This window comes from Carassius gibelio, chromosome A2 (assembly GCF_023724105.1).
Source record: "Carassius gibelio isolate Cgi1373 ecotype wild population from Czech Republic chromosome A2, carGib1.2-hapl.c, whole genome shotgun sequence".
In the NCBI taxonomy this organism is placed as follows: Eukaryota; Metazoa; Chordata; class Actinopteri; order Cypriniformes; family Cyprinidae; genus Carassius; species Carassius gibelio.
The window spans coordinates 2,361,402-2,384,344 of record NC_068372.1 but is presented as its reverse complement, the minus strand read 5'-3'; the positions used below and the strand labels follow the sequence as shown (position 1 = coordinate 2,384,344).

At 35.3% G+C, this 22,943-nt stretch overlaps 1 protein-coding gene across 1 annotated transcript in view; it reads right to left on the bottom strand.

The window, feature by feature from the left end:
* slc35d1b (solute carrier family 35 member D1b) overlaps positions 1-22,943 on the bottom strand; it is a 52,774-nt gene that overhangs the window by 16,023 nt on the left and 13,808 nt on the right. The window contains exons 3-6 of the mRNA XM_052608906.1: positions 17,427-17,513; positions 17,270-17,337; positions 14,035-14,106; positions 13,882-13,950 (exon numbers count right to left, since the gene is read on the bottom strand). Of these exons, the coding sequence (XP_052464866.1) occupies positions 13,882-13,950; positions 14,035-14,106; positions 17,270-17,337; positions 17,427-17,513 (296 nt within the window). The remainder of the gene's footprint in view (positions 1-13,881; positions 13,951-14,034; positions 14,107-17,269; positions 17,338-17,426; positions 17,514-22,943) is intronic.

Here is a 22,943-nt window from a genome sequence, read left to right as displayed (position 1 = left end):
CAAGGTTGAGTTGAAGGTGATGGTCCATCATCCAGGAAGAAATGTCTGTTAGACAAGCTGAGATGCGAATAGCTACCGTCGGATCATCAGGATGGAATGAGAGGTAGAGTTGAATGTCATCAGCATAGCAGTGGTATGAAAAGCCATGTTTCTGAATGACAGAACCTAATGATGCCATGTAGACAGAGAAGAGAAGTGGTCAAAGAACTGAGCTCTGAGGCACCCCAGTAGTTAGATGTTGAGACTGGGACACCACACCTCTCCAAGATACTTTGAAGGACCTATCTGATAGGTAAGAATCAAACCATTGAAGTGTGGCTCCTGAGATGCCATTTGCCAGTAGGGTTGATAGGAGGATCTGGTGGTTAACCATGTCGAAAGCAGCAGACAGATCAAGCAGGATAAGTACTGAAGATTTGGATTCTGCTCTTGCCAGTCTTAGAGCTTCAACAACTGAGAGCAAGGCCTAGTTTACATAGCTAGGGTGTTTGCATTGTAATAATGTACAGAAATACTTCAAATTTACAAACGCTGACTTGTTAGGTGATGTTTTCTAATTAAAATCATACAATTTCCTATTAATTCAATAGAACATTTATGCACACTTGGGATTACCAATATGGCAGCGCGGCAGCTTCACTTTCATGACGTCATGAGCAATCCAGTTCTATATTATAGATCAGTGGTTGTGTCACATGACAAGCACGACGTGTCGCCATGTAAACAATAAGGCGGTACATTCTTTATGTGGCTGGAGTATTCTGTCTCTAGAGACTCTGTGTTTGCTTGAACACAGCACAAATTAGTCATTGAAAAATAATCTCCACGATTGAATCAATAAATAAAGAAAGGGAAAAAACAAGCGTTAGAGAGAACCAGATACATACTGTATTAAAAGCATTGCTCAGGTGCTGCTCAGGACATTTCTCAGCGTGGACACAGGGAATCCGTAGGCTTGGATAACCCCGGCAATTTCTAGACAGAGAAGAGAAGTGGTCCAAGAACTGAGCCCTGAGGCATCCCAGTAGTTAGATGTTGAGACTGGGACACCACACCTCTCCAAGATACTTTGAAGGACCTATCTGATAGGTAAGAATCAAACCATTGAAGTGTGGTTCCTGAGATGCCATTTGCCAGTAGGGTTGATAGGAGGATCTGGTGGTTAACCATGTCGAAAGCAGCAGACAGATCAAGCAGGATAAGTACTGAAGATTTGGATTCTGCTCTTGCCAGTCTTAGAGCTTCAACAACTGAGAGCAAGGCCGTCTCAGTTGAATGTCCACCTCTGAAGCCAGATTGGTTGCTGTCAAGGAGATTGTTGTGTGTGAGAAATGTAGAGACTTGTTTGAACACAGCTCTTTCAAGTGTTTTTGCAATGAAAGGAAGAAGGGAAACTGGTCTGTAGTTCTCTAAAAGAGATGGCTTGAGCTTGGGTTTCTTAAGTAGTGGAGTTATACGTGCCTGTCTAAATGATGAGGGAAAAACACCAGTGTGGAGGGAAGTGTTGATGATGTGAGTGAGTGCAGGTACAACTGCAGGAGAAATGCCCTGCCACGATTGAATCAATAAACAAAGAAAGGGAAAAAACCATTGCTCAGGTGCTGCTCAGGACATTTCTCAGTGTGGACACAGGGAATCCGTAGGCTTGGATAACCCCTGGAGTTTCATCTCACTCCAGTCTAACTTGAAATAATTTTATAGGTAATTTACTACACATTGTCATAGGCCTATACATACTTTGGATTATTAAGGCTACATTTTACTTAAAGAGCCAGTAAGATGAAAATTCTAAGCTTCCTATCACTGTTTATAAGTCCTGTACATTAGGTTTAAATCCATCCAAGGTTAAAAAACATTGTCATTTTGTCAAAATATAATTATAAAAATACCTCAATTCTCAGAGATCTACAAACGGTTTGCGCGAAGCTGTTCAAAAGATTCAGTTTCCTTAAACCCCACCTTTCGGTAGCATACTGTGTTCTGATTGGTCAACTAACATAGTCAGGTTTGATTGGTTGTTCACACACCTCCATGGTAAACTATGCGTTAGCATCTGTTTGGGGTGAATTATGTCTTATTCCTCTCATCGCGAAGCAAACAGTAAAATAAAAAAACTTGAACAGTCTAGCTGCTTTTTCTTCTGTGTGGGTCTATTCAAGCCTCGCTTTATCACAGAATATCTGTTTTCGGCAGCACTTGTTTAGTTTTAAAGTAGACTTGTCAAGCTTTCTATAGATATCTCTCTCATGTCTCTTCGTTGAGTATTCACAGAGTTACACTTCATTTTAATGACGTGTTTGTACATGACGATCAGCACAAACAAAGGCTGCAGACAGCACACATACTGATAAGACGCTCGGGAGAAAACAAACACATAACTTCATAATCATATTTCGCGTTGTGATTCGGAGATGCACGTTGTTCTAAATAAACCATCTTTAATGGTCAAACGCTTTGAAAATCCCGCTGTACTCACCGAGATTAGAAAAGCAGTCATCAGTGAAATGTTGTGAACACAACAAAAGGGATTTGTTGTACTGCTCTGGTATTGTGGTGAAAATGAATTTTAGCCATTGGTTCTTCTGATCTTCATTCTTTGGCAGTGAAAATATAACAAACGGTCTCCTCGACATGATGCTCTCACACCAAAAAGAGCGTCTGTGTGTGTGTGTGGGGGGGGGGGGGGGGGGCAGCTCAGAGTTCCGTTTCTCCCAACACGGTAGGCGGAGATTATTATGCAAAGTGCTCCTAGTGACGTACATAGAGATGGGCAAAAGATTTGAAATCTATAACGACTCGTTTCAGCGATTCAGAGTCGACTCCTTACTTTAGAAGACAATAACTTTATAAATTGTGTACTTTTTGGTTTAATTATTTGCACATTGTTTACACTGATGGACAGCTACATCATACACTGTAATACAGGTAATTTGTGATTTCCCATATGTGTGGCTCTTTAACACTCTTGCTAAATGGGGTAAGCACACTTACTTTCTCATTTTAGATGTGTATGTTCTTCTAAGAAGTAATGATTTGTTATACACCAATTCAGACACTGACGGGCAGACAAATTGCTTTAACCATTCATTATAAAGAATCAGCTCAAAGGAGTCATTAGGTCACAAATCAGACTTTAGCGGACGTGTTGTGTTGGAATCCTGGCTGTTAGGACAAGATTTGTCAACACACACACACACACACACACACACACACACACAAAACACCTCATAACTGTATAGATTATATATATGTATATATATATATATATATATATATATATATATATATATATATATATATATATATATATATATATATATATATATAAAATGATGAATAATTTTTGGTCCCAATTTTATTATTATTATCAATATTATTTACTATTATTGTTATTATTAATAATAATAATCTATTTCACTAGTGGTCCACTGTATGAAGAATTTTTGGGTATAATATGTCGCAGTTCACTTTATTTTGTTATACTCACCTGCATACATGTATTATAGTGTCCTGCACCTACTAGTAAAACATATATATATATTTTCTTGGATTAACATTACATAGAGAAAATATGATCATATTACCCCAATTTTACAGTCTCTGCACTGGCTACCTATTAAGTTCCGTATCAGTTACAAATTATTATTACTTACCTATAAGGCCCTAAATGGTTTAGCTCCTGCGTACCTAACTAGCCTTCTACCACGCTACAACCCATCACGCACCCTAAGGTCACAAAACGCTGGACTTTTGGTAGTTCCTAGGATAGCAAAGTCCACTAAAGGAGGTAGAGCTTTCTCACATTTGTAAAGTTGCTTTGTAACGATTTGTATTGTATAAAGCGCTATACAAATAAACTTGAATTGAATTGAATTGAATTACAGCAGCTATGTAGCTAAATTAGGCCCGATCACTTTAAGAGACAATGAATCCATTCAATATAATACACGTCAAATTTTTTTCTAAACTTTTTACTTTCATTTAAGACATAACCGACAGTTTTTTTCGAACATACTTTCCAAGACGGTATGAATTTGAAGGTATTTGTATTCGACGGTACAAGAGCAAAATAAGGCAAATCAGCGTTCAAGCGTTTTGAGACGCCTCTCTCTGCATGAGCTCTGAACACCAGAACACCGTATTGCTGAATTGGGCTCTTTCTCATCCTTTTCTGTTTGTTTAAACTGCGATTTGTAGTTTTTCGTTCAGGTGCAGGAGGAAGTTCGAGGAGAACCTCACAAAGGAGAGCTCCGTTCAGTGTTGCTGTTTGTGAGACGTGGCTCTCTCTCCGCGTGCTCACTGAACACAGCGTGCGAGTAATACCTTCTCAGTTGAGCTTTTCCGCGTCTTGTGTTTGAATGCTTTAAACTCTTTTTAATGTTTAAATCCACAAGTGGCAAGGCTTAAAAACACGTGAAAATGGTAAGCTTTTGTGACCGTCCTCAACACACCTCAACTCACCCCTCAACTCACACGTTACAGTGTTTATGAATAGATTAAATGAAACGGGACAAATTTAATCTTGACAAACTAAATATCATTATAAAGATTTAAGCCTCAAGCATTGACGACAGTTTGCGGTTTTTCAATGGAAAGCTTATAAAGACTGTATTTGCTACATTTGTGTAAGCAGTACACATAAAAACATGAATAATGAAAACACAGTACATACCAGATCCATCGTAATAACGAGTCATAAACCCGTTTTAGTTAGGAAGGGAATGGTCCACTGAACGACATCTCATGGAGCAGGTTTGGTCCAATGAAGCAATAATGTTGTAATATGGATCGTAATTCCTTTGTTTACGTTTCAGTTCTTCAGCGACAGCTGTTTGTGTCCATTATGGAATAACTCGCGCTAAGAAACTGCATGTTGGTAGTAAAAAAACGACATGGTTTTGCAGCGTACAGTGTCACAAAACGAATGAGACGATCCACCAGAAGAAAAGTATTGAATTCTGGTGCTCTCTCGTGACGCGCTTTGACGCACCTGTCACCTGATGGAGGCGGAACTTATAGCGACCACCTTTTTCTTTGTTTGTTTTATTTTTCAACAGTTTTTATATATCTGAGAGTGTGTTTTATGTTGAATGTGAATGTATCTGCATGATTACCATCTGTTTGAGTGCAAATCAGCCCAAATCAGCTCACTATTACTGTTTGATCACGGCTATCAAAGTGAATGCGTCTTTTCTGTAATTGGAATACAAAGTTAAATATTTTTTTATTTGTATTATTATTCTTATTTTTCTTACTCAAATTATTCTTATTGTATTTTTCTAGTGCTCAAATAAATCACTTATATGATGTCTAAGTTTCTGTCTTATAATTTGATAAAAAAAAAAAAAAAAAAAAAAAAACTATGCAGTGGTATGTTTAAAGAGTAAATGGTTTGTAGAAGGCTTCAATACAGTTGGTATAGTAAGTAGACAGCCTAAAGGCCCTTTTACCGCCGCGTGGCGCCTTAACCACAAGTTATCAAACAAGCGCACAACAGCACATTTTCTCAAATAGACGTCAGTTTTGCCTCGCTGATGCGTTACATTTGACGGCTTCGGTCATGGAAAATGAAAGAAAAATACTATAGTTAAAATATTTAATACATTTAATATGTAATATTCACAGATGAAAATTTGGTACTTATGAAGTTATGTGCATTTATTAGAACGAATTCAAGCAGGATAAATGTCAAGCCTATGCCTGAACCTGTGATTATATTTTCTCTAAGCTACATGGTATTAAACCATATTTTAGATTTGATACATTTAAAAGGTGTGCAGTATTATTTTTATTATATGAATTATGTGTTATATTATTCAAAAGAAATTATGGTTTACTTTGCATCTGAGTATTAAAAGTGGTAGCCTATTTTAAGGGGGTAGGCTACATGGATTAATATGCAATGTCAATATTTTAATTTATTATGCCTATATTTTAATTTATATTTTAAAATTCAACATGTATAATTTTGTTCACATTAATTATGCCTAATTAGCCTAAAACAAGAAACAAATAAATTAAACCTGCACAATTTAGCTAAATCTTTGAAACTCTAAAGAATGGACAGATTAATAAACCATCCTCATAATTAAACTCAAGTTCTCTCATTATAATCAACAAATTGCACACAATGTAAAAAAGAGCTTCATTAACTGACAACATAAGTGATTTTAAAGGGAGCCTTTTTTTACTTGCTTTTAGTGCTGGGCGATAGCATATGGCCTAAAAAAAAAAAAAAAAAAATGATTTTAAAATCAATATTCAAATGACAAATAAATTTTTCAAAACCAGTTTTATTATAGTTATAAACTTATAACTGAGACAAGATGATAAAAAAAAACTTTATTTTATTTTATTATTTATTAATTATATATTATTTATTATATATTATTTATTCTGTTAATACTAGCCCATCAGCTGTGCAAATTTAGTTTGTGAGGAAAATAACAGTACATTTTTGTCAGTTATTTTATCTAAACAGATCGATCGATTTCTTCAAAATTTCAAAGTCAAATAGCCTACTGATAATGTAGTAGCACTGTAAGATCACATTTGTTTGAATGCACTATTGCTAAAGCGATTGCGTGTGAATGTGCTTTATCTGTTTAAATCATGCTTTAACCCGAAAATAATCAGTAAAAGAAACAGACAAACTCATATAGCTTTTAACATCCCGCTCGACTATTGCAGTCATTATAACCTGATCAAGCCATGGCTAAATATGTTTAACATGAATTCTTGCTGAATATGCAGTTATATTACGGGGTCTCTCCTCGTGATGGAGGCTCCATTCAGAATCATCCCGCTCTGCTCATCCTTTGGTCTCTGTCAGACTCGCGGGGGAGGGTTGAACCATTCTGAACTATGGGAGAACTGAGTGGTGCGTCGTTGGATGTTAAAAAGAAAACTGCTTTTCATTTAAACAAACTGATGTAAATTACAAATCCGAGTTAATTGATAAAATCAAGTTATCACCCAGCCCTACTTGCTTTCATATTATTTAATGAAAAACAAAAAATGCAGCTGCATTTAAATGCAGGTGTGTAAAATATATGCAAGATTTGCACTGCACGTGTGATGGAATATGTGCAGCTTTTATTCTTATTTATTTTATCTTCATTACAAATCTTGTTTGGTTTCATTTTTGATAATTGCAAAACATAATTTACATTGTAAAGCAAAATGTGAATTAATATTCATATGCAAGTATTTGTGCAAAAATTATTAATGCGCATTAATGACAGGGCACATTAATATTCAACATTCAACAATATGTGAATGTCTTATTTCTCTGTCGGAGAGAGCCAGCACTGTGAATTTAATATTGCAGCAGACAAGAAAACATTTGTTTATTAATAAATAATTAAAATGTCTCATTTTTCTGTGTTTTGGTTCAAAAGAACGGTGTGTTACTGGGCTGAAACATGCCTGCACTCAGCAGCACTACTCTTAGTATTCATTATATTCTCGCAGCCCATATTATTATTTTCACAAGACCATAATGACAATAACAAATCATCGATTAATAATTAATCATTATTTTACGAAAATCATTGTTATTTGTGATCATTGGTGTTTGCAGAAGGCCTTAAGACCAAGAGGAATACTCTGTTCCCGCACTCGTGCTCAGTGATGCAGCTTCACTGTCTGTGGTTGGACTTTACTGAATCAGATTGAGGCGAATACAACTTAGTGATCATGAGACCCACAGTTAGCAAGCAGGAAAACATTCATTCTACCTGAAGGAAGATGTATTTTATTGAGCTAATGCTGTTAAATAGAGAGAGAGAGGGAGAGAGAGAGAGAGAGAGAGAGAGAGAGAGAGAGAGAGAACCAGTCTAGGGCTATTCTTAAACTTGGAGCTCATTATATTGAAGTACAAATCCAAACACCAGAAATTTTATGCATTTTATGAATAATGAAATCTTATGAAAAGTATGCATTTTATTAATTCACATGCAGTATGGTTGTTGGTATTTAGCAGTTAAAACCTATTTTTAAACTTGAACTTAAATACTATTAGACTAACTTAAAAATATCAAGGAGTTTATAAATTAAAAATGGTAAAATGTCACAGTGCATGTTAAATAGCCTAAATGAACTTAACATAATTAGAACGAACAATTTAATTCAATTTTTTTTACATGAACAACTCCTGTATAAATGAACAAAGTTATTTTCAGATGCAATGGAAAAACTAAATAAAAAATAGCCTAGATTAGGCCCATGCAGGCTTTGCTCTGAAGTATATAATACTTATAATTACTGTTAACCCAGATTTTAATGGATTAACCACTTTTTTATTATTTGCTGCATGTTTTCTTTCTTTCTTTCTTTATTTTTATAAATGGGAAAAAATAAATTAAGTTTGTGAGAGAAAACAAAATAAATGATTTGTGCATAGGTTTCATTTTAACGTATTAATCACCTATTTTCGTTCGCTGCATGTTTTGTTTTTTGATATTATATTATTCATGTATAAATTGCATTTTATTACATTTAGAAATAATTATGGCTGGCTTAATAATGTTATCATGTACAAACAGGATATATTTAATTCCCTTCACTTTACAACAAATCCTTTAAATTTAACAAATATATCAGAAGAAAACAAGAATTAAAAATATAGAAAATTCTAATGGATAAATATAATTGCAGTATATAATAATATAGGCTTAGCTATAAACAAAAATTAAATAATTTAAAGCTAAGCATAAGGTAAGGTTGGGCTTTCTCATTCTCTCACTCGGGAGAAATCCGTTTCCATATTCGTGATGTTGCCCATTTGAAGCCTAAAATAGGCTTTGTTGTTCACGCGTGTTTCAGTATCGATGGGGGAAAAAAAAATCATAATTAACAATATGTGGAGTAAGTGGACTGCTGCTAACGCTGAATGCCTGGTGAAAGACTGCTGTTTCCAGTGAATATGTGCACGAGACACCAGCGCAATCAAACAACAGAAACAGAAAATACTCAATTTTTGGTCACACAAGGCATAATTCAAAAATGCAAAGAGTTAGTAGTTTGAAAAAATCAAGAATAAAAACAGAGTTAATAATTATTATTGCTAAATGCTGGACCAAAACATTTAGCTTTTTATCCGTGTGTATATATATATATATATATATATATATATATATATATATATATATATATATATATATATATATATATATATATATATATATATATATATATACATACACACAGTCGTGGCCAAAAGTTTTGAGAATTACATAAATATTGGAAATTGGAAAGGTAAATAGCAATTTGCATATACTCCAGAATGTTATAAAGAGTGATCAGATGAATTGCATAGTCCTTCTTTGCCATGAAAATTAACTTAATCCCAAAAAAAACCTTTCCACTGCATTTCATTGCTGTCATTAAAGGACCTGCTGAGATCATTTCAGTAATCGTCTTGTTAACTCAGGTGAGAATGTTGATGAGCACAAGGCTGGAGATCATAATGTCAGGCTGATTGGGTTAGAATGGCAGACTTGACATGTTAAAAGGAAGGTGATGCTTGAAATTATTGTTCTTCCATTGTTAACCATGGTGACCTGCAAAGAAACACGTGCAGCCATCATTGCGTTGCATAAAAATGGCTTCACAGGCAAGGATATTGTGGCTACTAAGATTGCAACTAAATCAACAATTTATAGGATCATCAAGAACTTCAAGGAAAGAGGTTCAATTCTTGTAAAGAAGGCTTCAGGGCGTCCAAGAAAGTCCAGCAAGCGCCAAGATCGTCTCCTAAAGAGGTTTCAGCTGCGGGATCGGAGTGCCACCAGTGCAGAGCTTGCTCAGGAATGGCAGCAGGCAGGTGTGAGCGCATCTGCACGCACAGTGAGGCTAAGACTTTTGGAAGATGGCCTGAAGAAGGGCAGCACAGAAACCACTTCTCTCCAAAAAAAACATCAGGGACAGATTGATCTTCTGCAGAACGTATAGTGAATGGACTGCTGAGGACCGGGGCAAAGTCATATTCTCCGATGAAGCCCCTTTTCGATTGTTTGGGGCATCTGGAAAAAGGCTTGTCCGGAGAAGAAAAGGTGAGCGCTACCATCAGTCCTGTGTCATGCCAACACTTAAGCATCCTGACACCATTCATGTGTGGGGTTGCTTCTCATCCAAGGGAGTGGACTCACTCACAATCCTGCCCAAAAACACAGCCATGAACAAAGAATGGTACCAAAACACCCTCCAACAGCAACTTCTTCCAACAATCCAACAACAGTTTGGTGAAGATGCATTTTCCAGCACGATGGAGCACTGTGCCATAAGGCAAAAGTGATAACTAAGTGACTCGGGGACCAGAATGTTGAAATTTAGGGTCCATGGCCTGGAAACTCCCCAGATCTTAATCCCATTGAGAACCTGTGGTCAATCCTCAAGAGGCGGGTGGACAAAAAAAACCCACTAATTCTGACAAACTCCAAGAAGTAATTATGAAAGAATGGGTTGCTATCAGTCAGGATTTGGCCCAGAAGTTGATTGAGAGCATGCCCAGTCGAATAAAAGCCTTTGAAACGTATAAAGTGCTTGTAATTATATTTCAGTACATCACAGAAACAACAAACAAAGATCTAAAAGCAGTTTAGCAGCAAACTTTTTGAAAACTAATATTTATGTAATTCTCAAAACTTTTGGCCACGACTGTATATACATATACACACACATACATGGGCCTTATATTTATTTACTGTTTAATAACAATAGCGTGCATATGATCCTTTGTGTAAAGGTCTTCTTTTAATTTTTGATGAGTAGACTGTAGCCTAAGAATATCTTACGTTTTGAAATTATGTTTGAATATTTTTTTAAGACGTTACAATGTTATATCATAATGTTATTGTTGTTTTACTTCTTCCTTTTATCTCATTTTACAATTACATTCATTTTGCAATCTGTCCCTTTGCGCCACCTGGCGGTAGTTTCGCGAATGATTTTAACACGCGACTCAATTACAGTTACCGCCACAGCGGTACATGCTGCGGTAATGCCCAATTAGGCTGTCTACCTACTGTACATATTTTTTTATATTTGGGGGAGTGGGGGCTTTAGACATAGTCTCATAAAAATATTTGCAGGAGCCACATATTTTATGAAATCTTATTCAGATTTGAAATAGAAACTTATGAGACATGTGACTTTCGACCCATTACTTTTCTAGATTGCTCCAGGACTGATTTCATGTATTTTTACATCAAATAAAATAAATATTTAAGTGTGGTAAAAAAAATTCAAGGCACTTCAGTGTCTATAACTTTTAATATTTTTGAGCATTATCAAATCTGGTTGATAAAAAGTAAATTCCAAAGGGTGTCTTATGTTTGTAACACACTGAAGCAGGAAACTGTTACAATTATAAGTTAGGTAGAGCACTTTCAGCTGTGAGTCCCATAATGAGGGGTCAGGTTAACAGGTTAAAGAATAAAGACTTATTTTCTACAAGAATAAACATTAAAACATATTATTAATTCATAGAAATAATTTAAGCAATTAAAACCTTTTTTTATACTAGATTCAACTTGAATTTCAATAGGCCTATTATTAAACTGACTTTAAAATGTAAAGGAGTTTATAAGTTGAAACAGTAAAATGTCACAGTGCATGTTAAATAGCCTAAATGAACTTGTATCTTGTATTGTATCCGAAGACCTTGATTGCATGTTAGCATAAAAACTTTTTTTCCCAAAAACACAATCATGTACATACATGCTGCTCACATATTATTATAGCCCAGTTTGTGTTGATTACAGTGATATTAGACTTTACCCATTTAGATATTTATAAGAAACTGAAAAAAGCTAAATGTCAGGGCATGACAAAACTTCTCCAGGCCCCAAAAATACCCTTAGACTCCAGAGGGTTAACAATGTAATTAGATTTTTTTTTTTAAATGTGACCCACAGTAACACATTTTCACCTATTTTCGTGTGCTGAATGTTTTTTTTTTTTTTTTACGCTAAGAATAAATTAAGTTTGTGAGAGGAAAAAATATATATAGGTCATGTATAAGTTGCATTTTATAACATTCAGAAATAATAATGGCAGGCCTAATAATGTTGTAATGTAGGCTACCAACAGGATATTTTTAGTTCGCTTCACTTTACAACAAACGCTTTAAATTAAAAAAAAAATGTTTTAGAACAGAACAATAATTGTAAAATATATAATTCTAATGGATAAATATAATTGCAGTATATAATAATATAGGCTTAGCTATAAACAAACAAACAAAATAATAATAATAATTTAAAAGAAACATCAGGGAAGGTTGGACTTACCTCTCCCAATTGGGACAAATCCAAATATTTCCATATTTGTGATGTTGCCCATTTGAAGCTTAACTCTTATTCATTAGGTAAAATAGGCTAGTTCACGCGTGTTTCACTATCGATGGAAAAAAATCATAATGAGCAAAAATATGCTAGTGGATGGCTGCTCACGCTGAATAGCTCATTGAACGACTGTTTCCAATGAATATGTGCGCATGAGGAACCAGCGCGATCAAACAGCTGAAACAGAAAATTCTAAATTTTTGGTCACACAGTAAAGGCATAATTAGAAAATTCAAATTGTTTGCAGTTTGGAAAATCAAGAATAATAACAGAGTTAATAAGAATTATTTCTAAATGCTGGACCGTTCTCATTTCACTCTGCAAATGGAACCTGAAGATTATTTTTAACCAAGAATGAACTGATTTGATTTAGCTTTTAATCCATGTATATATATATATACAGTGGGGCTCGAAAGTTTGGGCACCCCTTGCAGAATCTGTGAAAATGTGAGTAATTTTCAAAAATAAGAGAGATCATACTAAATGCATGTTATATTTTATTTAGTACAGTCCTGAGTAAGATATAATACATAAAAGATGTTAACATTTAGTCCACAAGACAAAAAAAAAAATGCTGAAATTATTAAAATAACCCCACTCAAAAGTTTGGGAACCCTTGGTTTTTAATACTGTGTGCTGTCACCTGATGATCCTCGACTGTTTTTCTGTTTTGTGATGGTTGTGCATGAGTCCCTTGTTTGCATAAGGGTTAAAATATGCAAAGATGCTGGAAAACTGAAGAATCTGCAGGACCTTAAAGATTTTTCTGAAGAACGCTGCTCAGTTTAACTGTTCAGAACCAACAAGGGACTCGTGCACAACCATCACAAAACAGAAAGAGAGTCTAAGATCATCAGGTGACCACACGCAGTACTAAGAACCAAGGGTTCCCAAACTTTTGAGTGGGGTTATTTGAATAATTTCAGCAATTTTTTTTTTGTCTTGTGGACTAAATGTTAATATATTTTATGTACAATATCTTACTCGGGACAGTACTACATAAAAAATAACATGCATTTAGTATGATCTCTCTTATTTTTTGAAAATTACTCACATTTTCTCAAATTCTGCAAGGGGTGCCCAAACTTTCGAGCCCCACTGTATATTTATATTAGGGCTTTAATGTAATGACTGTTAAATAACAATAGCATGGATAAAAGCCTTTGTGTAAAGGTCTTTCTTTACATTTTTGATACGTAGACTGTAGCATAATACTATCCCACGTTTTGAAATTAACTCACTGTAAACTGTATTATGGTTTTTAAGGATGTTACAATGTTATATTATAATGTAAATGCTATATCCTTTCATCTCCGTTTACAAACCAACATTTTACAATTACATTCAGTTCGCAATCCGTCCCTCTGCGACACCTGGTGGTAGTTTCGCAAATGATTTTAACACGTGACTGACTTGCAGTTACCGCGTAGGTACACGTGTCTATTACCCATTCTTTCTAGTCCACCTACTGTAAACTGTTTTCTGTGAGGCCTAATAATTAAAACTAAAATAGGAATTCAATTTTCAAATTTACCTTGCAGCAATAAAAGCTCCCAGGATCATGGTGAATATGGTTGCCTTTATGGACCATGAAAACTCCTTTCTACAAAACCAACAAAAACATAAGTCTCAAATCTCATAAACCCCAAACTGAGTCAGCTTCAAACATTGTGTACACTAGACATACCTTAGGAGGTAAACCTCAAACAGCATTGTGAATAAAATGGAGAATCTTCTGAGCACAGTAAACATTGGCAGACTGCAAAAGAGTTCATAAAGCATGTTATATTATTGTACATTCATTATATAATAACCATGCAATAAAGTTTACACACACACACACACACACACACACACACATATATATATATATTAGGGGTGTAACGGTTCACAAAATTCACGGTTCGGTTCGATACAATTCACTGGTGTCACGGTTCAGTTTGGTACGGCTCGGTACGTTTAGATACAGCAAAAAGAAAAATTGGCAGATAAATTTCCTTGATTTTTAAAAAATGTTTTATTTATTAAAACTAACAAAGTATGTTTTTTTTTTTTTTTTACATTGAACAATGATGGAGCTATTCTTTACCCATCTTCTATGGTGTTTTCTTAGCAGCATACTGTATAAAACAAAAACAGCTCCTTATAAAAATTTTTTTTAAATGTTATATTGTTGTAGTAGTTATGAACAAATACAAAGATGTAACTTTTTATATGGCACTCTATAACTTTATATTGAGTGTGTTTTTACTCAATTGGTTCTCTATAGGGCTTATGTTTTTTGGAACAAAGCAGGAATTAACGGTCTGGCTGAAATGGGCTCGTGAAGGAATATTGTAACGAGGCTCAATTACATTAAGCATGTTCTTAAAACCTGCGTTTTCCACTACAGAGTAAGACGCTCGCTTACTCAGTACGCGCTGAAGGCTCATTGCAAAATGGCTAAAGGGTCTTTCACACAGGACGTGGTATGCGCGGCGCTGGACCCTGGGCTCTGCATTGCCCTTCAGATACAATGCGATTTGCGCTGCACTATACCAAGAGCTAAGTAGGTGGAGTTTTCAAAACAGCCCATGCATACGTTCTATTTATAACAGTTCTTCTATCTAATAACGTGCAAATATATATTTTTTTAAATATATTTTTTTCAAATATAATTAATTAGTCCAACGAACCGTTCGGTACATAATGCGTACCGCGTACCGAACCGAAAGCCTCGTACCGAACGGTTCAACACGAATACACCCCTAATATATATATATATATATATATATATATATATATATATTAGGGGTGTAACGGTTCACAAAATTCACGGTTCGGTTCGGTTCAATACACTGATGTCACGGTTCGGTTCGGTACGTTTCGGTACGTTTTAGATACAGCAAAAAGAAAAAAATTGGCAGATAAATTTCCTTGATTTTTTTAAAAATGTTTTATTTATTAAAACTAACAAAGTATGTGTTTTTTTTACATTGAACAATGATGGAGCTATTCTTTACCCATCTTCTATGGTGTTTTCTTAGCAGCATACTGTATAAAACAAAAATAGCTCCTTATAAATTTTTTTTTAAAAATTAAATGTAATATTGTTGTAGTGGTTATGAACAAATACAAAGATGTAACTCTTTTTATATGGAACTCTATAACTCTTTATATTTAGTGTGTTTTTACTCAATTGGTTCTCTATTTGGGCTTATGTTTTTTGGAACAAAGCAGGAATTACGGTCTGTCTGAAATGGGCTCGTGAAGGAATATTGTAATGGGGCTCAATTACATTAAGCATGTTCTTAAAACCTGCGTTTTCCACTACAGAGTAAGGTCTCATATCCGCGGCTATAACGTAAATGCACCATTCGCTGCGGTGATGTCCGTATACGGAGCCCGGGACGTCACCTGTAGGAGAAAAAAAAGCAATCCGTGGCGACGGTTTTGCAATCCGTCCCCTCAGTTTATAAACCGTACTCACGAATTCATAAACTGTTCACTCGATTTAACAAATCGTGCCCACGGATTAACAAACCGTGCCCACGAATTTCCAATCCGTGCACTTAGATTTTGTAAACCGTACCCTCGGTTTTTGAATCCGTACCCACGAATTCATAATCCGTGCGCACGCTTTCGCAATCCGTTCCCTCGGATTTGTAAACCGTACTCACGGATTCATGCAGCAAACTCCAACGTGTTAACATAAAGTTTTATTGAATATTATTATGTGGAATAGGTTTACAGCAAAGTGTCTTAAGTGATTCTCTATCAAGTGTAGTACGAGGTGGAATACAAAGATTTAATAAGAAAGATGCGCATTAAAATCTTGTTCAATTGCTGATAATCTATAATAGCACTTGATTATTATTGTGCAATAAACCTGGCATTGTGACTGACTCTGGAGTAATTTTTTCCTCTTTTGTAAGTTATTTTGGATAAAAGATTCTTATGCATAACCTGTTTAATAATATATAATAATGATACAAATAAAAATAAAGTTATTTTTTATAATTTTAATTTGTAGGCTAAATAAATGAGTACAAGACAGTAAAAATATTTGTCATAAAATAATTTGTGAATTGCTTTATTTTTAAATAACCTTTGGACAGTTTTGGAAATGCTTGTGTACAATTCTTTCTTAACATGAAGACTTATTTTTGTGATTTTATTATACTAAGCTCCACCCACCTCACCCCACCTGCCGGAGTTAGATGCATGTTTCACTGTTAAGTGTAAAATGCGTGTCAGTTTTCAAATCCGAGGGAACGGATTGCGAAAGCGTGCGCACGGATTATGAATTCGTGGGTACGGATTCAAAAACCGAGGGTACGGTTTACACAATCTAAACGCACGGACTGGGAATTCGTGGGCACGGTTTGTTAATCCTGGGTACGATTTGTTAAACCGAGTGAACAGTTTATTAATTCATGAGCACGGTTTATAAACTGAGGGGACGGATTGCAAAACCGTCGCCACGGATTGATGTTTTTTCTCTCCTACAGGTGACGTGCGGGGCTCCGTACCGAGCCTTCAGCGCGTACTGAGTGAGCGAGCGCCTGACTGAGTAGCCTAACATAAACATATAAGTTGGTGTTTTTTTTTCTTCGGGGGTGTCAGGGGCATTGCCTGTTACGTCGTTTGGGTTATTGGGCTACCTTGTTGAACGCATAACATTATATTTCACACACCTTTTTTATTTTCCAAATTTAATTAATTAGTCCAACGAACCGTTCGGTACATAATGCGTACCGCGTACCGAACCGAAAGCCTCGTACCGAACGGTTCAATACGAATACGCGTATCGTTACACCCCTAATATATATATATATATATATATATATATATATATATATATATATATATATATATATATATATATATATATATATATATATATATATATATATATATATATAAGCCTATTACATACTTACTTTAGTTGTTTTGTTCCAAACAGACCTGTTAACTGATTTCCCACATAGATTAAAGGAAGTGGCCACACCTATGCAGTAAATGTTGAGAATACTGAACTTAGTGCATTTGCATGAAAACTGAAGTATAGTTCAGCCTTGAGTGTGTGCACAGACCAACCTTATGAGGTACATGCCTATCAAAATCTGGGAAATCTACCACATTTAATGATTTTGCTCCTCGCAGCACAACAACCGTTGCAAACATCTGAAAACAACATAATGGTCCATTATCAGTTGCTGGAATCCTAGAGCTGAATGTACAGCATGTAAAATATCTGTTTAAATAAGAACATGCTTGATGCCACAGCCTTTAAAACTCCAAACCAGTGTTAATTTTGACACGAAATTTTAATTTAGTTTTAGTCTTAGTCTTTTGACTATAATTCTTTTTAGTTTTAGTCAAGTTTTAGTCATCTGATTTGTTTTAATTTTAGTCTTATTTTAGTCGACTAAAATTGCTTGGTATTTTAGTCGACTAAAATTGCTTGGTATTTTAGTCGACTAAAATAAGACTAAAATCAATAACAGATTTACTAGACAATTTTTTACAGCTGGTATAGGAAACAAACTTAACCAAAATATATAAAACACAAATTCAACTTTATTTCAACACAACTGTGTCTTTATTTCGATTCAAAAGCTTTTATGCAGCAACAAACACTGTCATGATAATGTAAACAATAACTAGCTGCCAATTGACCATCAATAAAAGAAAAATAAAGTTAGGTCCAGGACCTTAAAGCTTACAGCTGAGCTGAACAATAAGTGCATACATTTAAAGTAAATATTTAATAAGTTGGCAGCTAGGTGGATAAAAAAAGTAACAAGATTTTATAAGGTATTCATTTGTCTAGCAATATTGTATGTTTTAAATACTACAATATTGCTAGATTTGTATGTATAATGATAGGATGTGAACATTCATGTTTCACATGACTAATATAGAAATAGGCTATTTGTGATATTGTCAACAAGTAGAACATTATAAAATATACTAAACATTAGTATTAATCAAATGTATTTATCATGATATTACGTATTAGTATTGTGCTCGCATCTAATTTGAAGAAGGGGCTATTTTACAGTACTTTTCAGTTCGTAATATTTAATGCTACAACATCTACGCACTGCACTATTCCAATTTTGCTTAGCTCAATAAACAAAAGAACATCGTTGTAAAATTACATTTGAGAAAATGTCCGGGTGGCTCGTCTGTAAATGTCTTTTCAAATTGGTTGTGTTCTTGCCACGAATGAGCGCTCTGCGTGCTTTACACTTTGTTTTGTTTTGTTCGTCGTCAAACGTGAAGTGAGCTGTGGACATTTTGTCACTCTTTTAGACAGTAGGGACTTTAAGCAACAGCTGCGAATGGAACGGCTACAGCGACCGGAAGTTTGCCGTCACACCGCTGTAGCCAAGAACGTAAAAGTCACTAAGCAACGGTAAAACAGAACAGCGCAACGCAGCATTAATTCATTTATTGAGATCCAAAAATATATATAATTTAAAAAAGCAAGAGAAGGATTGCTTTTGGCGTTAAATGACAATCTTTTGTCAGAAGAGGAGTTTTTAATATTGTATGATGTAAATAAGTCTAAAAACATAACATTTATTTACCTAACCTCTCACGTTGTAGCGACTCCGGCAAATCAGCTGTTCTCCCGTAGTAGACCGTTAAATTAGAACGTCACAAAGTAGCAGTTAAATTCGCGCAGGCGCAATACAACGCCAGAATGGCGTTGCCGTTCCACCAGAGGCTGTTGCTTAAAGTCCCTATCACCTCTTCGAATGCCGACTTCCCGGGAGCTCATAAAAACTGAAAACCTTCGCTTCACGTCTCAATAAGTCAGGCTCTGATTGGTTCTCTTCTCTCATGCAGTCTGTTCTGTTTTGCCGGTTCTTTTGCTCATTCCTCGCATCTCTCCCGTCTGCTGATTTGATTTTCGTCACAGTCTATTTTCGTCTCGTCCTTTATTCGTTGACGATAATGACAATCAATTTAGTCATAGTTTTAGTCTCCATCAGTGCCTTCTATTTTAGTTTTCGTTTCGTTTTCGTCAGCAAAAATATATTCGTGACGAAAATAATGACGAAAATATTTAGTCAACGAAATTAACACTGCTCCAAACATACATTCTGTATTTTTAGGGGTTGAATCAACTTAAACATTTATTGTCTTATTAATAATGCATCACTGTATAAAGGTCTGCTTATATTTATGTACACTCACAATGAAAACAAAACGATGTGCTTTAAAAAACTAAAAAAACAAATAGTATGTCACTTTCTGCCATATGAGTTTCCTTTTTAAGTGAAGTCTGTCACAAAAATGAACTGAACTGAAATTAAATTAAATTCAGTTTAATTCAATTCAAAGAACTGTATTAATCCCAGGGGAAAATTCCCACGTTACAATTGCTCTCAAAAAAGATTTTTTTTTAATACAATTTATAAATATATACTTAAAAATTAATAAGTAATACAGATTGTATTTAAGACTAAACCAATACAAATTTTGATCAAATTTTTAATTAATTAGGTGTAATAGAATAACAAATGTTGTGTATAAGTGTGATAATGATAAATACAGTAGTTATAGTATATATATTGCACACTAATCTAGAATAAATAAGCAATAATAATAATAATAATAAATTGTATTGCACATGACAATTCCTTATTACACATAAATATATGTGAACTGCACAGAAACTCAGCATATATAGTAGGCGTGTCCCGATCCGATCCACAACATCGGTATTGTGCAGATACTGGCCCAGAACGCCAGATCAGAGGTCAGAGGGGAGAAAAAAATATGATCCAATACCTATGTTCGATACCTATCCAACACAAACCTTGGGAAAATCTAGCTTAAACCATCGTCTAAAGGTACTTTGAGGTCCGACACTAAAGTCCTCTTGTGGTTCGGTCTGCCCTCAGTCTGTGAAGGGGTGTACAACATGAATATTTTTGATTGTGGACAATAAAAATGTCTCCGCAATCTACTTTTGAAGAAATATCATTGTATTATGCTGCAGCGCACGTTCTATCCATGGAATGAATATACGTGACAGCCGACATATCCAGTACCATAGTAGGGCGATTGTCATAAGTCTGCGATTGTTTTTCATGTCCGCAGTTTGAAGCAACCCAAATACAAATAACATGATATTTAGCCCCTAAAATGCGTATTTTACCAAGGCAAACCTTCCATAAAATGTATATTTTAACCCCGGGAAGCAACTTTTATCAGGGAACCTCCTGAAAACGCGATTGGGGTAGTTTTGGACTAGTTTTAAGAAGCAACTGGGCAGGATTTGTTGTGAAAACCTGGCAACCCTGATCTGAACGCACGTGCTGGAGATATACTTTTAATCACAGGAGCATCTTTACTGATGAGATGCGCATGAAAATCGCATTCGATTTTTTGCACAGCCTTATACCATAGACAGAGGTATTTATGTCTACAGTATGTCCAGTAACGTCGCTCCCACACAGAGTACACAGTAGGGCACCAACTCCCAGGGGGGCACCATCCCAGTTGCTATATGTATATTAACACATACGTAAATAAACATGTAAACATAATTATAAAAAATGCATTTCACGGTGAAGACAGTAGACAGGCGAAGCATACTTGACGCGCCATTCCCGCAGCAGTATGCGTGCTCACCCTCACCTCATGTTTGCGGCTGACTGTAAATGATCAAAAACGATGTACATCTATACCCGGGAAAAGACATCAGTAGTCCAGCGCCAACATAAGGAAAAGAAAAAAGTCCAAGCTGAGGCCCATGCATCACTTTTAGGTACTTTTATAATCCTGATAACCTTTTTTGGATTTTGATAACATTGTTTGTTAATAACATGGTTTTATTTCACATCTGACATTTGAGTTTTAACGTTCTGTTTAATTAATTCTATTTAAATATGCACTTAATGCACTTTACAAGCACCGTCCTTCGGATGTGACGTTAAACTGAGGTGCTGACTCTCTGTGGTCATTAAAAAATCCCAGGATGTCTTTCGGAAAGAGTAGAGGTGTGACCTCGGCATCCTGGCTAAATTCGCCCATTGGCCTCTGACCATCATGGCTTTCTAACAATCCCCATGTCTACTGATTGGCTTCATCGCTCTGTCTCCTCTCCACCGGTAAGCTGGTGTGTGGTGGGCGTTCTGGCGCAATATGGCTGCCGTCGCATCATCCAGGTGGATGCTGCACACTGGTGGTGGATGAGGAGATACCCCCTGTCTATGTAAAGCACTTTGAGTGTCTAGAAAAGTGCTATATAAATGTAAAGAATTATTATTATTATTAATTATTATTATTATTATTAATCTTTGGCCACCTTTTTGCGATAGAAATACTAGCCTGTATAATTTCTACAACAAAAATATGTGGACATCACAACTCTTACAAAAAATAATCCTTGTTTTTACTGAAGTAAAATTTTCGTACTTTTATTGAAGTAATATTTACTTTTATTGAAGTAATATTTAATTATTCAGAAAAAAATTAATCAGACAACTGTATTAGTAAAATCATAGCCATAGTCAACTGTCTAGGTACAATTGTGATTTGTAAATAATAATACTTTTATTTTTACTTGTTCATCATTTTTTTTTTGAATGCTACTTCTAAATACTATTTTACCTGCAAAACACTTTTTATTTTAATTTGTGTATCATGTGTATTTGTAATGTGTCTCTTTGTTCTATTCTATAATTGAGAAAAATGCTTCCATTTATTTTATTATTATTATTAGTATTAGTTCTAGAGCTGTAATCGGGCCATAAAAGTCAGGCCTGACAGGACCCGAGCCCGTCAAGTACATTTTGATTGACAGCTTTTTAAAAGCCAGAACCTGTTTACAGCCCGATTTATTATTCATGACTAACATAGACTTTAGTCGGTTTCATCAGGCGCACGTGCCTGGACCTAAGTTAACTTCCGGTCTGTGTTGTGTATATCGGTCTGGCTGCAGTGCCTTCTACAAACGCAGTTAAAGTCAAGGTGAGGAGTAGACTGAAGGGGCGTCGCTAGGCCATTTTTATCGGGCTGTAGTGATAAGCTCCACAAACTGTACACAAATTTGTAATCGCCTCAGAGTCAGTCACCTAATTTCATATGAAAACAGCATCATACTTCATCTCCTCACTGTCTTTCAGCATGCTCTTCAATCCACAGACCTCAGCGGCACAGCGCGAGCGGACTCAAACAGAAGTAGAAAGGTGTGTATTTATCGATAGATTAGGGTTAAGATTATAATATCTGTATCTGTGAAGTTACTTTTCATGAATACACTTTACAAAAGGTCATGAGTAGGGTTGTGCCGATAGACAATAGAATCGTGTATCGAAAATAGTCAGAGATATCGATGATACCAGATGTCTCTGTCGATAGTCAAGAAGATATTAGTCTCATTCTCCTATTAATGTATTATATAATAACAATAATAATAATAATAATAATAATAATAGCTATTATTATTTATTAGGCGGCCTATTATATTTTGGCTATCAAACTGCTCAGCTATTTCACTTCAGCACCGCATTTCACACACACACACAAAGACACACACACGCAAAAGAGGATTAGAGCCTGTAGTCAATGGAGAAGTTGTAACGCTTTGAC